The 13,621-nt window shown below is 36.5% G+C and overlaps 1 protein-coding gene across 3 annotated transcripts in view; it reads right to left on the reverse strand.

The window, feature by feature from the left end:
- Positions 1–4,539: 4,539 nt before the first annotated feature.
- The window catches only part of FNIP1 (folliculin interacting protein 1), a 132,887-nt gene continuing 123,805 nt past the window's right edge, over positions 4,540–13,621 (reverse strand). For all 3 annotated transcript variants that reach the window (XM_073802476.1, XM_019924372.3, XM_019924374.3), the window contains 2 exons: positions 9,736–9,851; positions 4,540–7,313 (listed from right to left, as the gene is read on the reverse strand). In XM_073802476.1, the coding sequence (XP_073658577.1) occupies positions 7,235–7,313; positions 9,736–9,851 (195 nt within the window). In that variant the 3' untranslated portion in view covers positions 4,540–7,234. The remainder of the gene's footprint in view (positions 7,314–9,735; positions 9,852–13,621) is intronic.

The raw sequence follows: 13,621 nt of genomic DNA on the forward strand, positions 1-13,621 counted from the left end.
GGGAATAGTAAAAGACCTATTGCTTTGGAATTCTCTTAAGATTACATGAGATAATTTATGTGAAGCATTTAGGATGTTGCCTGCACAATCCAGGCACTCTTTACTATTTCTATTACTTTACCTCTAGGAAGTGATTTCTCTAAAGCATACATTCAAATTTGAAGAATTGGATAGGTTTTTCCTTTACTGCTTTTTTTTATTAGAACTATTAAGAATCACATTTAAGTATTCATGAAGATGTGGAGCAACAGGAACTCTCACAAACTGCCAGTTAAGTGTCTATTGGGAAACCAGTTAGAAAAAAAAGAAGTATCTCGTAAAGCTGAAACTAGCAAGCCCACTCCTTGATATATGTCCTAAAGAATACCCAGAAAAGATGAACAAAAATGGGCACTGTTCATATTAGCCAAAAATTGGAAATAACCGAATTGTCCATCAACTATAGAATGGGTAAATTGCTGTATATTCATTCAGTGAAATACCACCTACATAGCACATGAATGAATCTCCAACATAATGTTGATAGAAAAAAAGCAAAACAAAATATGGGGTATAATTACACAAAGTTCAAACAAGCAAAACTAAAGTATATCACTTAGGGATGCATACACAAAACTATTAAAAGAGAGCAAGGAAATGTTCACGAAAATCATGTTGGAATTTACAAAAATGAGAAGGGAGAGTATTACGATCAGGATAGGGCACATGGAGGAGGGGTGGAGATCCTGAATTACTGAAAATGATTTACTTCTTGACCTAAGTGATGGTTACATTAGTGTACATTTATTAATTTTATATAATACTTGACAAGAAAAAATTAAGTCTATAAAAGTAACATTAATATAGACCTTATAAGACAGCAACAGTAAAAACAGTATATTAATATCCACAGTAACTATACACACCTAAATTTAAACATATTTTCAAAATCTATCTTGTCCTTTCCTATCCTGTATTGTGCTTTGGTATGCTGAAAAAAGTGAGGAGACAGTGAGAGCTCTAATAGCTATTTTCAGAGAAAAGCCAACCTCTACGAGAGGATTCACCAACATTAACATGTATCTGAAACAAAAAAGTAATGGTTCTGAATGCAAGTAATTTACTAAATTATAGGAAAACAAAAAGATGGTTAAGTCTTTAAAAAAAAAAAGTAGCTTAACTACTTACCCTACCTTAATTTTTGTCATTATACTTACCACAACCTGACAGCATAATATCTTTGTCTATCTCCTCCACCAGCAGGAAATATGTAAACTTCATGAGAAAGTGTGTGTTATTTACTGACTTATACCTGGCACCCAGACCCGTGCCCAGCACATAACAGGTGCTCAATCGATATCTGCTAAATGAACAAATTGATCTATCTAAGGACTAAGTGATTAAGAGGGGATTTTGCTTTTAAAAAGATAGACACTTGATTGCTTTCCAATGGCAAAGAAAGATATCTGGCTAGACAACTGTTCTATTATGCAAAACTGAATACTTATTAGGCACACACAATCATATGGCCATCTTTGCAGAACAACAGCAAACCATCAAAAGACTGAAGTTAAGAGCACTGGTTTTAATAGCACCTAGAATGGAGTAAGGAATTCAGATTTGGGGTATGCTGGGAAACTGAGTCACTACTAGTTGAAAACTAAGAGCACTTGCTGGCCCAATTTCTATCACTGAATAAGAATCTTTGAGGGTGGGGTCTAGGAATTAATACTTTCCAAACACTATCTAGGTGTTCCTAATATGCAACCAGGTTTGAAAACTACTTTAAACTAACTCAGGTTTTGGACTGGTCTGACCCATCTTAATTCCAACACAGTGAAGGGTATTGACTTGTGAGTGATGAAGCAAATGTATGACACAAAAGTGGCATCACAAGTTTCTTGAGGAAATAATATCTTCTTTATATTTACACAACAACACTTCAACAAGGTTATTCCCTTTGAGACAATTTAGGTAACACTGCTTTTATCAATAATTTTACTTTGACTGTTGAGGTGAATATAAAGACATGTTTTGGGACTGTCCTGTTACAATGGTCACTTGGAAAGGAAGGAATCTCCAACCTCTTCAACTTAATACTCTCCTTAAATACAGTTATACCTAGGGGAGGTCTAATCAGATAGTGCTAACCTGGGCAGAGAGCTGTCTGCAACCTGATGAAGGGATAGGTCTAGGCTCATACTTTTACGAAAAGGAGAGTCCCTTTTAAAGGAAACGTTATAAGGGGACCAAATCCTGGGGTGTTGGCAAGAAAGAAGCCCCTGACCCGAGCATATGCTTTAAGACCAGAAGTTCTCCTGAAAAAATAATGGATGGAAATTTCATCCATTTAAAAATCTCTTGCTAAAAATTTCTTTTAAAAAATTTAAAAGAAAATTCTTTACAACTCTCTTTTGGATTGCCTGTATTTTCTTTTCTTTAGGGAAGTTTCAAATCTTAACTCTACAGCAAACATGGCCAAGTCTACAGTCTGCACTATAAAGCAAGGACAAGAAGCATTACAGTCTCCAACTTCCCCCTTTCCTATCTGCCTAAGTCCTTCTCACTCAGAGTTACAATTCCCCAGCCCCCAGTGCACCTTCAGCTCATGTTTGGTCCCACTTGCCACCCGACCCCTACACCTCGTACAATGGCAAAGACAAACAAAGAAATCTCAGGTATCTTTACAACACATCTGTCACCACATCCTAGTTGGAAACATTCTGTTCTGAGACAGGAAAGAGTATATGACCTCAGATTAAATTCTCTGTATTTCAGTTTCTCATTAGCAGAATCTATGCTTCTCAGAAATGTTGCAAGATTTCTTTAAATTTTTATCAGAGAACAGCACATATAAACACAGGTAATTATAAACCTCTAAACTATCTGATAAATGCTTCCCAAATACTTGATACTTCCTTTCTGCTTTAAAACAGTGCACTTAGTCTCTTCAGTCAAATGTAAGAGTGATAAATGTAAAATAATATAAAAACAGGCACTGCAAAAAGCCCCTGGCCTAATCCTGCCGCCTGGCGTAACTCTGCCCAAATCAACCCAACCTGAGTAAGGCAGCTTCCCAACAGCCTACTCAGGGTTGAATCACTGCTGCAGAGCAGGCGCTAAGGACTGATGGAAGAGGTGACTTCCCTACAATGCAGATGAAGACGACAGACTTGCTCAGAGGGACATGCAAATCCATGAACAGAACAGGATTAGAATCCAAACCAACAGGCCAATTTTTTGTTTAATTTTAAAGTCAGGGGCTTCCCTGGTGGCGCAGTGGTTAAGAATCTGCCTGCCAATGCAGGGGACACGGGTTCAAGCCCTGGTCTGGGAAGATCCCACGTGCCGCGGAGCAACTAAGCCCGTGCACCACAGCTACTGAGCCTGCACTCTAGAGCCTGTGAGCCACAACTACTGAGCCCATGTGCTACAACTACTGAAGCCCGCACACCTAGAGCCTGTGCTCCACACAAGAGAAGCTACTTCTCATTGCCTTCTCAAGGCAATGAGAAGCCCGTGCACCTCAACGAAGAGAAGCCCCTACTTGCTGCAACTAGAGATAGCCCATGCGCATCAACAAAGACCCAATGCAGCCAAAAATAAATGAATAAAATAATAAAGTCAGTAGTAATTTTAATTAGAAACAATGTTCTTGACAAGTTTACATGGCTTCTTCTAGTTTTAAATGATTGATATTCAGTTTGTTTTCACAAAAGCACTTAAAGAAAATTTCAATTTGTCATCGTGAAGATTAGGTCAAATGTAAGAATATACCATATTTTTTTGGTTACTACACTTTAACTCAAAAGAATATATGTTAGGACTTCCCTGGTGGCCCAATGGTTAAGAATCCGCCTGTCAATGCAGGGGACACGGGTTTGAGCCCTGGTCCAGGAAGATCCCACAGGCTGTGGAGCAACTAAGCCTGTGCATTGCAACTACTGAGCCTGCACTCTAGAGCCTGCAAGCCACAACTACTGAGCCCACATGCTGCGACTACTGAAGCCCGCGCGCTCTAGGGCCTGTGTGCTACAACTACTAAGCCCGTGTGCTGCAACTACTGAAGCCCGCGCCTAGAACCCATGCTCCACAACAAGAGAAGCTACCGCAATGAGAAGCCCGTGCACTGCAACGAAGAGTAGCCTCTCTCACTGCAACTAAAGAAAGTCCGCACACAGCAACAGACCCAATGCAGCCAAAAATAAAAAAATAAAGAATAAATGTTAAATTTCCCCCAAAATAAAATAGATAGGAGCTGTACAGCAAAGGCTGGACAGATTACCTAGCAACCATAGCACCCCAAAATTACTGAGCATTTGGAGTGTGCCAAGCATTGAGATAAATTCTTGACATTCCTTATTTCATTTGACTCTCAGAATCTCATAAAGTAGATTCTACTAAGTTACCAATTCAGAAATTTAGGATTAGAGAAGGACATTATGAACAAGGTCACATGCCTAGAAGTGTCACATTTGGGAAAACAATCCAGGTGGGCCGGCACCAGAATCCATGTTACATATACCTTATTAAATGTGAAAGAAAGAACAACATCATCCATCAAATTGACATGTGTATTTATTGCACAAATATCCCCTAGAACTGGGAGGTTATTATAATACAGGCGTACATTTGAGAAATGTATACAGAACAAGAAACAAGTATTTACATTTTACATCTCCCACCATCTAAATAACTTAAAGCATAATAATCTCATAAGACATCTACCAGAAGTAGGCATTGTGTAAAATCTGTTTCTTTTTAAAGTGATCATCCCCAGTGTATGCCAATTGCAACAAAATGAAATCTGTGCTAGTATGTTTATTGCACTTAACATTTTCAAACTCAAAATTAAGACATATTAATAAAAGCCAGGAATATTTAAAATCAAACCAATTAGTTTATATACAGGAAAAATTAGTTTTAAATCTATAATGTAAAAGATCCCTTTTTCATCTCCTGTTGCAACAAATAAGTTTTTAAAATGTGTAACATATATCTATCTGTACCGTAAGAAGTTGAAAAAAATTATTTTGAACAGGCCAAAAATTCTTTTCACATTCATCATAATGATCACACTTTAAAGAAGTAGCAGCTCATTCCTTGGGCTTTGTGTAATGCAAGAATGACTATGACGAAGGAGCAGAAATTACAGAAGAATTACAAATTATAAAACTCAGGAATCCTATAAGGATTGATGATTCTATAAGAAACTATAGGCCTTTTCCTTTCAAGCAAAGCTTAGTTTTAAGAATTACAGTAGCATGAGCCATCCATTTATTGAAGACTAGATTTCCTAAATGGTAATTTATTAGAGATTTCAAATAGATAGGACTGTGAATAGTTCAATGATTAATTTAAACAATAACACACATAAAAAAGACACTGTCTACCTGCTACATATTCTGAACTACAATTAAAAATAAAAATGTACAGTGGCCACATATGATCTTTTCTATATTCCGAATTCTGCTAAAGAGATTCATTCATAAAATTCCAAACAACAGATGAGAGAAGAACTTCATTAATGAATAGACTAAAAAAATTAAGCTAACGAAAATATATCCATAAACACCCTTTGACAGCAAGTCATCCATGGAAGACTCTGGTACTAACTGGGACCAGCTGATAGGACACAGGGGCCAAAGCAATTGCAAGCACACCAATTTCAGGTTTACATTCCATTAAAATAACCATTTCTTCTTAGTCTAGCTGGAGATTAGAGTAAGACAAAATGTGACCCAATGCTATAAATTCAAGGTCAAAGACTAAATAAACCACAGAAATCTTCCTTAATTATTGAAAACTTAAATAGCAAGAATAGATGCATTATAGACAAAATGTACCTAGAAACAGAATGAGCAAGTGGTTTTCTGTTTTAAGCTAATCAACTAATTATGATGAAAATAGTTCATGAAAGCAGAAACCAGCTTCACTTCTAGCATTAAAAGCATCTTAGACCAGATAAGTAAAGGATAAACTATAATGTAGTATTTCAAGTAAACTGAGGTAGTAGAGCATAATGAAAACTTTATCTACCCATCTTTCTATTTACATTACTTACAAGAGTTTGGTTCCATATTAGCCTTTCTCACAAGCAACACTCTACAATATATACAAAAACAATAACAACTGAAAAGTTGAAATCTTTGAAAAAAGTTAGCTTTTGGAAGAGAGGAGCTATTAGAGAAAAAAAAAATCTTAAGAGTTAATGAGTTCTTTTAGTGTAAACTGAATATTATGAAGCAGTGAAACAAATATTCAGTTCCTATGGGTTCAAGAAGGGCTGATACCGAAACCAAGGGCCTCGGCTACCTGAGCACTTTTAAAGAAAATAGTATTATTTCTGCCAATGCTTTGGTGCAATTTTTAATCCTAATTTTAATTTATTAAATTAAATGCAAATATGTAAATATTAACATTTATAAGAATTAGCTTATACTTATAAACAAAACAAATGGTATAAAGTAGTATTCTTATTTTGGGAATCTACATTCCTCAGCCTTAAAAAAAGATTGGCTTTACTTATATTTTAGGGTGTGTGAAACAGAAAAATCACCAGAAAGTAATATTTCAACATTATATACAATTAATCCTAGTTGAAAATATATTTTTTAAAAAGGCATGTTTACCAATCTTGTATTTCTACCTCTGCTTTTTTAAAAAATAGATACATATGTACACTTGGATGGATAACATAACACAGATTTATACGCTTTATTCTGAGTTTATTCTAATTAACAAGCTGTTTAAAATACTCTGAGAAATACCCAGAAATCAGCTATTTTGAATTGAAAAACAAAAAAACACAAAGTTTCATAGATCTTTGTACCTTAGAAATAAAGAATTAAAACTAATGAAATGACTCTTTCTGAGCCATTTAATCATGAGATATCCATTCCTCCTACTTATGGGTTGTGGCAAGACTGTAGTGATCATAATGAAATTCCTCAATGTTATTCATTTTGTAGAAACGTCGAAGTTACACTTTGGCTTCTTCAAATGCTTTCCTCCCAAATGCTGTTTTTAGTTTCACTTGGTTAAAAGTCTGCCACCATCCAGAAGTCCAGTCAAAATGAAAAAGCCATCCAGTGATGACACAATATGCACTGCAATGCAGAATACCCACCCAGGTGACTGACTCATTCAGATGAAGGTCTGACAGAGAAAAAAAATTGCCATAAATGCATGTTGTGACTGCTTCCTTGGTTTCTACTTAACTTTCCACCAAAGTTCATTTCCAACAGCCTTTCTGTTAAAGTAGTATCTGAGCAACATATGGAGAGTGAGTGCTTGCTACAGCAGCCAGAAGAGGAAGATCACTGGATTCAATCCTGAAATTAAAAAACAAAAAATCTCAGTTCAGGTTTATTCCTACAGGCAATGACTGCTATCTATAAAGTCACTATACATCTCCACTCAAGGAGCTTGGCCACCCTGGCCAAAAGGAAAAGGGTAAGAGAACTGAAGATAATGAAAATTAGAAATTTTTCAGTAAGTAAAAACCATAACTAAAGATTTTTAAAACAGAAAGCCTCTGAAACCCAACAGTAACAAAGTCACGAATGCAAGAAACCATCTCACTGATGTGCTGATGGACCATGCATCAGGGCAAGGGATAATGTCTAAGAAATACTATATAGGGACTTCACTGGTGGCGCAGTGGTTAAGAAGCCACCTGCCAATGCAGGGGACACAGGTTCGAGCCGTGGTCCAGGAAGATCCCACATACCGCGGAGCAACTAAGCCTGTGCGCCACAACTACTGAGCCCACGTGACACAACTACTGAAGCCTGTGTGCCTAGAGCCTGTGCTCCGCAACAAAGAGAAGCCACCGTAATGAGAAGCCTGCTCACCACAACGAAGAGTAGCCCCCGCTTGCTAAAACTAGAGAAAGCCCACGCCCAGCAACGAAGACCCAACGCAGCCAAAAATAAATAAATAAATTTATTTTTTTAAAAAAGAAATATTATATAGTATAATAACAGAATAATAGTGTGCAGCCATATTGTTTTGGATACAAATGTTTCTATAATAAGATTTACTGGGAAGACATAATGGAAGCCTCTTAAAAATACAACCTACCACAAATAACTTATACGAAAAGAAAAATGGCCAATAAATATCAAAATAAGTTATGCAGACACACTCCTCGTTAGAGAATAAACCTGAATAAAATCAGATTTCATTTTTCAGCTAGTAGCTTGGCGAAGATTAAAAAGTTTGGTAATAAATAGCAGTAAGAAGAGTGTGCTTCCCACTGTTCGTGAAAATTTATTCTGGTACTTTCTGGATAGCATTTACTATTACTATCAAAATACCAACAATTTAATCACATATGGCCTTTAATTCAAAAATTCTACATCAAAGAATTTATCCTATAAACCTCAAAGGTTTATATTTATTCCAGCATTGATTTGTAACAGCAAAACACTGAAAATAAATTCCACCATATAATGGAATGCATTACAGCCATTAAAAATGATATAGATCAGTATGTGTGGTATGTGCTTAAATGAACGAACATTCAAGATACATTAAAAGGCAAGCTGCACCAAGATATACAGAGTACAAATTAATTTATATTTTTAACCCTACACATTTAAAAATTCTGTAAGAAGAAACAATCCATTAACTGTGCTTGACTGAGGATTGGAAGTTGAGGAAAAGACTTACTTTTCACTTTATGCCAAAATGCACTGAAACTTTCATTATATGTACATTACTTTACAAATTAGTTTAAATTTTCTAAAAATAAAGGCATTACATGCAGAGAATCATCTATTTCCAATCTGGATAATAAGCAATAACATTAATGAATGAATTTAATTTGGTTTCAGACATATAGTAGCAACTCGATGTTGGCTCTTTCCCCCTTCATAAAAGCTCAAATTAGACAAATTCTAGCTTGTTTTAATTTATTCAACCAGCATTTCAAGAAATAATTTTCACATACACACACACAAAGTGGACATAGAACACAGGGAAAGTGACTACAGAACATAATGAAAGGGGCTATACTATGCCTCTCGCCAATTTCCTGTTTGTCCTTCAGTTAGCATTTTAGATAATTAGCTTCTTCCCAGGAATAACTTCAGAGTATAAAGACATAATATATAGATAATGGGGAAGGAGTAATAATATGTAGATAATATACCATCATCCATAGAGTGCCATTACTTCAATCAGATCATCTGGAAGGCCGGGCAGATGCTGGGAATGATGAGTTTACAACATATTTAATAAATAAAAACGAATACTTACTTATTTTTTTCTAATGCAAAAATTTAGACTTTAATTCCTTTTTATTCGACTATATTCTCAACCTACTGTAATTGCACAAGAGAAAGTGCATTTCAGATCAGTGTAGGACAGGGTTCTGCTTTTATACTGTATACAACAGGGGTCCCCAACCCACAGGCCGTGGACTGGTACTAGTCTGTAGCCTGTTAGGAACCAGGCCACACAGCAGGAAGTGACCGGCGGGCAAGCGAGCAAAGCTTCATCAGCCGCTCCCCATCATTCGCATTACTGCCTAAGCCATTCTCCACACCCCGTTGGTGGAAATGGAAACCGATCCCTGGAGCCAAATAGGTTGGGGACCGCTGGTATAGAACAACCCAGCTGATAACAGTATACAGCTTCTAACAAGACAAAAAACTTAAAAAGAAAAAAGGCAATTCTGAGGAATATTCCTTGCCTAAATAAACACAGTGAAACGAGAAAGCAAAGCCGGAAAAGGAATCAGGAACATACCCTAAAACCACTCCCAGCTCCTTGACATGAACACGCATCTGCCCCCTCAGGTACTCAGACAGCATTTTGCTCTTGAAGTATAGCTCCTGTAACCGGTCTTCAAGATGCATTACACACTGCAGTTACGAGGGAAACAAGAATCAAGTCAGAAAATGGACAGCTCTTAAGTAATGCAAATTCCAAAGCATCATGTTTTGACAATTCTATTTAGTTATTCCAACATAAACTAAAATTTGGAGCACGTTTTTATTTTTTGAATTTTATTTTACTTTTTATATAGCAGGTTCTTATTAGTTATCCATTTTATACATATTAGTGTATATATGTCAGTACCAGTCTACCAATTCATCCCACCACCCGCACAACCCCGCCGCTACATCAATGTACATTCCCACCAACAATGCCAGAGGGTTCCTCCTCTCCACACCCTCTCGAGCATTTGTTGTTTGTAGATTATATGATGATGCCCAATCTAAATGGTGTGAGGTGATACCTCATTGTAGTTTTGATTTGCATTTCCCTAATAATTAGTGATGTTCAGCAGCTTTTCATGTGCTTCTTGGCCTTCTTGGGAGAAATGTCTATTTAGGTCTTCTGCCCATTTATGGATTGGGTTGTTTGTTTTTTTAATGTTGAGCTGCATGAGCAGTTTATATATTTTGGAGATTAATCCATTGTCCATTGATTCATCTGCAAATATTTTCTCCCATTCTAAGGGTTCTCTTTTCATCGTTTGTAGTTTCTTTTGCTGTGGAAAAGCTTTTAATCTTAATTAAGTCCCATATGTTTATTTTTGTTTTCATTTCTTTTTTTTTTTTTTTTTTTTTTTTGTGGTACATGGGCCTCTCACTGTTGTGGCCTCTCCCTCTGTGGAGCACAGGCTCCGGAGGCACAGGCTCAGTGGCCATGGCTCACGGGCCCAGCCGTTCCGCGGCATGTGGGATCCTCCCGGACCAGGGCATGAAACTGTGTCCCCTGCAGCGGCAGGGAGACTCTCAACCACTGCACCACCAGGGAAGCCCTGTTTTCATTTCTTACTCTAGGAGGTGGGTCAAAAAAGATCTTGCTGTGGTTTATGTCAAAGAGTGTTGTTCCTATGTTTTCCTCTAAGAGTTTTATAGTGTCTGGTCTTACATTTAGGTCTCAAATCCATTTTGACTTTATTTTTGTGTATGGTGCTAGGGAGTGTTCTAATTTCATTCTTTTACATGTAGCTGTCCAGTTCTCCCAGTACCACTTACTGAAGAGACTGTCTTTTCTCCATTGTATATCCCTGCCTCCTTTGTCATAGATTAGTTGACCATAGGTGCATGGGTTTATCTCTGGACTTTCTATCCAGTTTCTTGGATCTATATTTCTGTTTTTGTGCCAGTACCATACTGTCTTGATTACTGTAGCTTTGTAGTACAGTCTGAAGTCTGGAAGCCTGATTCCTCCAGCTCCGTTTTTTTCCCTCAAGACTGCTTCGACTATTCGGGGTCTCTTGTGTCTCCACACAAATTTTAAGATTTTTTGCTTAGTTCTATAAAAAATGCCATTGGTAATCTGATAGGGATTGCACTGAATCTGTAGATTGCTTTGGGTAGTACAGTCATTTTCATAATATTGATTCTTCCAGTCCAAGAACATGGTATATATCTCCATCTGTTTGTATCATCTTTAATTTCTCTCATCAGTGTCTTATACTTTTCTGCATACAAGTCTTTTGTCTCCCTAGGTAGGTTTAGTCCTAGGTATTTTATTATTTTTGTTGCAATGGTAAATGGGAGTGTTTCCTTAATTTCTCTTTCAGATTTTTCATCACTAGTGTATGGGACTGCAAGAGATTTCTGTGCATTAATTTTGTATCCTGCAACTTTACCAAATTCATTGATTACCTCTAGTAGTTTTCTGGTGGCATCTTTAGGATTCTTTATGTATAGTATCATGTCATCTGCAGTGTCAGTTTTACTTCTTCTTTTCCAATTTGTATTCTTTTTATTTCTTTTTCTTCTCTGATTGCGGTGGCTAGCACTTCCAAAACTATGTTGAAAAACAGTGGTGAGAGTGGACATCCTTCTCTTGTTCCTGATCTTAGAGGAAATGCTTTGAGGTTTTCACCGTTGAGAATGATGTTTGCTGTGGGTTTGTCGTACATGGCCCTTATTATGTTGAGGTAGCTTCCCTCTATGCTCACTTTCTGGAGAGTTTTTGTCATAAATGGGTGTTGAATTTTGTCAAAAGCTTTTCCTGCATCTATGGAGATGATCATATGGTTTGACCATATTCTTCAATTTGTTAATATGGTGTATCACATTGATTATTTGTGTATATTGAAGAATCCTTCCATTCGTGGGATAAATCCCACTTCCTCATGGTATATGATCCTTTTAATGTGTTGTTGGATTCTGCTTGCTAGTATTTTGTTGAGGATTTTTGCATCTATATTCATCAGTGATATTGGTCTGTAATTTTTTTTTGTAGTATCTTTGTCTGGTTTTGGTGTCCTCATAGAATGAGTTTGGGAGTGTTCCTTCCTCCACAATTTTTTGGAAGAGTTTGAGAAAGATGGGTGTTAGCTCTTCTCCAAATGTTTGATAGAATTCAGCTGTGAAGCCATCTGGTACTGGACTTTTGTTTCTTAGAAGATTTTTAATCACAGTTTCAATTTCGTTACTTGTGATTGGTCTGTTCATATTATCTATTTCTTCCTGGTTCAGTCTTGGTAAGTTATATCTTTCTAAGAATTTGTCCATTTCTTCCAGGTTGTCCATTGCATTGGTAAAGAGTTGCTTGTAGTAGTGTCTTAGGATGCTTTGTATTTCTGCGCTGTCTGCTGTAACTTCTCCTTTTCATTTCTAATTTTATTGATTTGAGTCCTCTCCCTCTTTTTCTTGATGAGTCTGGCTAATGGTTTTTCAATTTTGTTTATCTTCTCAAAGAACCAGCTTTTAGTTTTATTGATCTTTGCTACTGTTTTCTTTGTTTCTATTTCATTTATTTCTGCTCTAATCTTTATCATTTCTTTCCTTCTACTAACTTTGGGTTTTGCTTGTTCTTCTCTACTTCTTTTAGGTGTAAGGTTAGATTGTTTATTTGAGATTTTTCTTGTTTCTTGAGGTAGGCTTGTATAGCTATAAACTTCCATCTTGTAACTGCTTTTGCTGCATCCCATAGGTTTTGGATCGTCATGTTTTCATTGTCATTTGTCTCTAGGTATTTTTTGATTTCCTCTTTGATTTCTTCAGCGATCGCTTGGTTATTTAGTAACATATTGTTTAGCCTTCAAGTGTTTGTGTTTTTTATGTTTTTTTCCCTGTAACTGATTTCTAATCTCATAGCATTGTGGTCAGAATAGATGCTTGATATGATTTCAATTTTCTTAAATTTACTGAGGCTTGATTTGTGACCCAAGATGCGATCTATCCTGGATGATGTTCCATGTGCACTTGAGAAGAAAGTGTATTCTGTTGTTTCTAGATGGAATGTCCTATAAATACCAATTAAATCTGATCTATTGTGTCATTTAAAGCTTGTGTTTCCTTATTAATTTTGTTTGGATGATCTGTCCATTGGTGTAAGTGATGTGTTAAAGTCCCCCATTATTACTGTGTTACTGTCAATTTCCTCTTTTATAGCTGTTAGCAGTTGCCTTATGTATTGAGGTGCTTCTATGTTGGGTGCATATATATTCATAATTGTTATATCTTCTTCCTAGATTGATCCCTTGATCATCATGTAGGGTCCTTCCTTGTCTCTTATAACATTCTTTAAAGTCTATTTTATCTGAGTATTGCTACTCCAGCTTTCTTTTGATTTCCATTTGCATGGAATATCTTTTTCCATCCCCTCATTTTCAGTCTGTATGTGTCCTAGGTCTGAAGTGGGTCCCTTGTAGACAGCATAC

This window comes from Tursiops truncatus, chromosome 3 (genome assembly GCF_011762595.2).
Source record: "Tursiops truncatus isolate mTurTru1 chromosome 3, mTurTru1.mat.Y, whole genome shotgun sequence".
Taxonomy (NCBI): Eukaryota; Metazoa; Chordata; class Mammalia; order Artiodactyla; family Delphinidae; genus Tursiops; species Tursiops truncatus.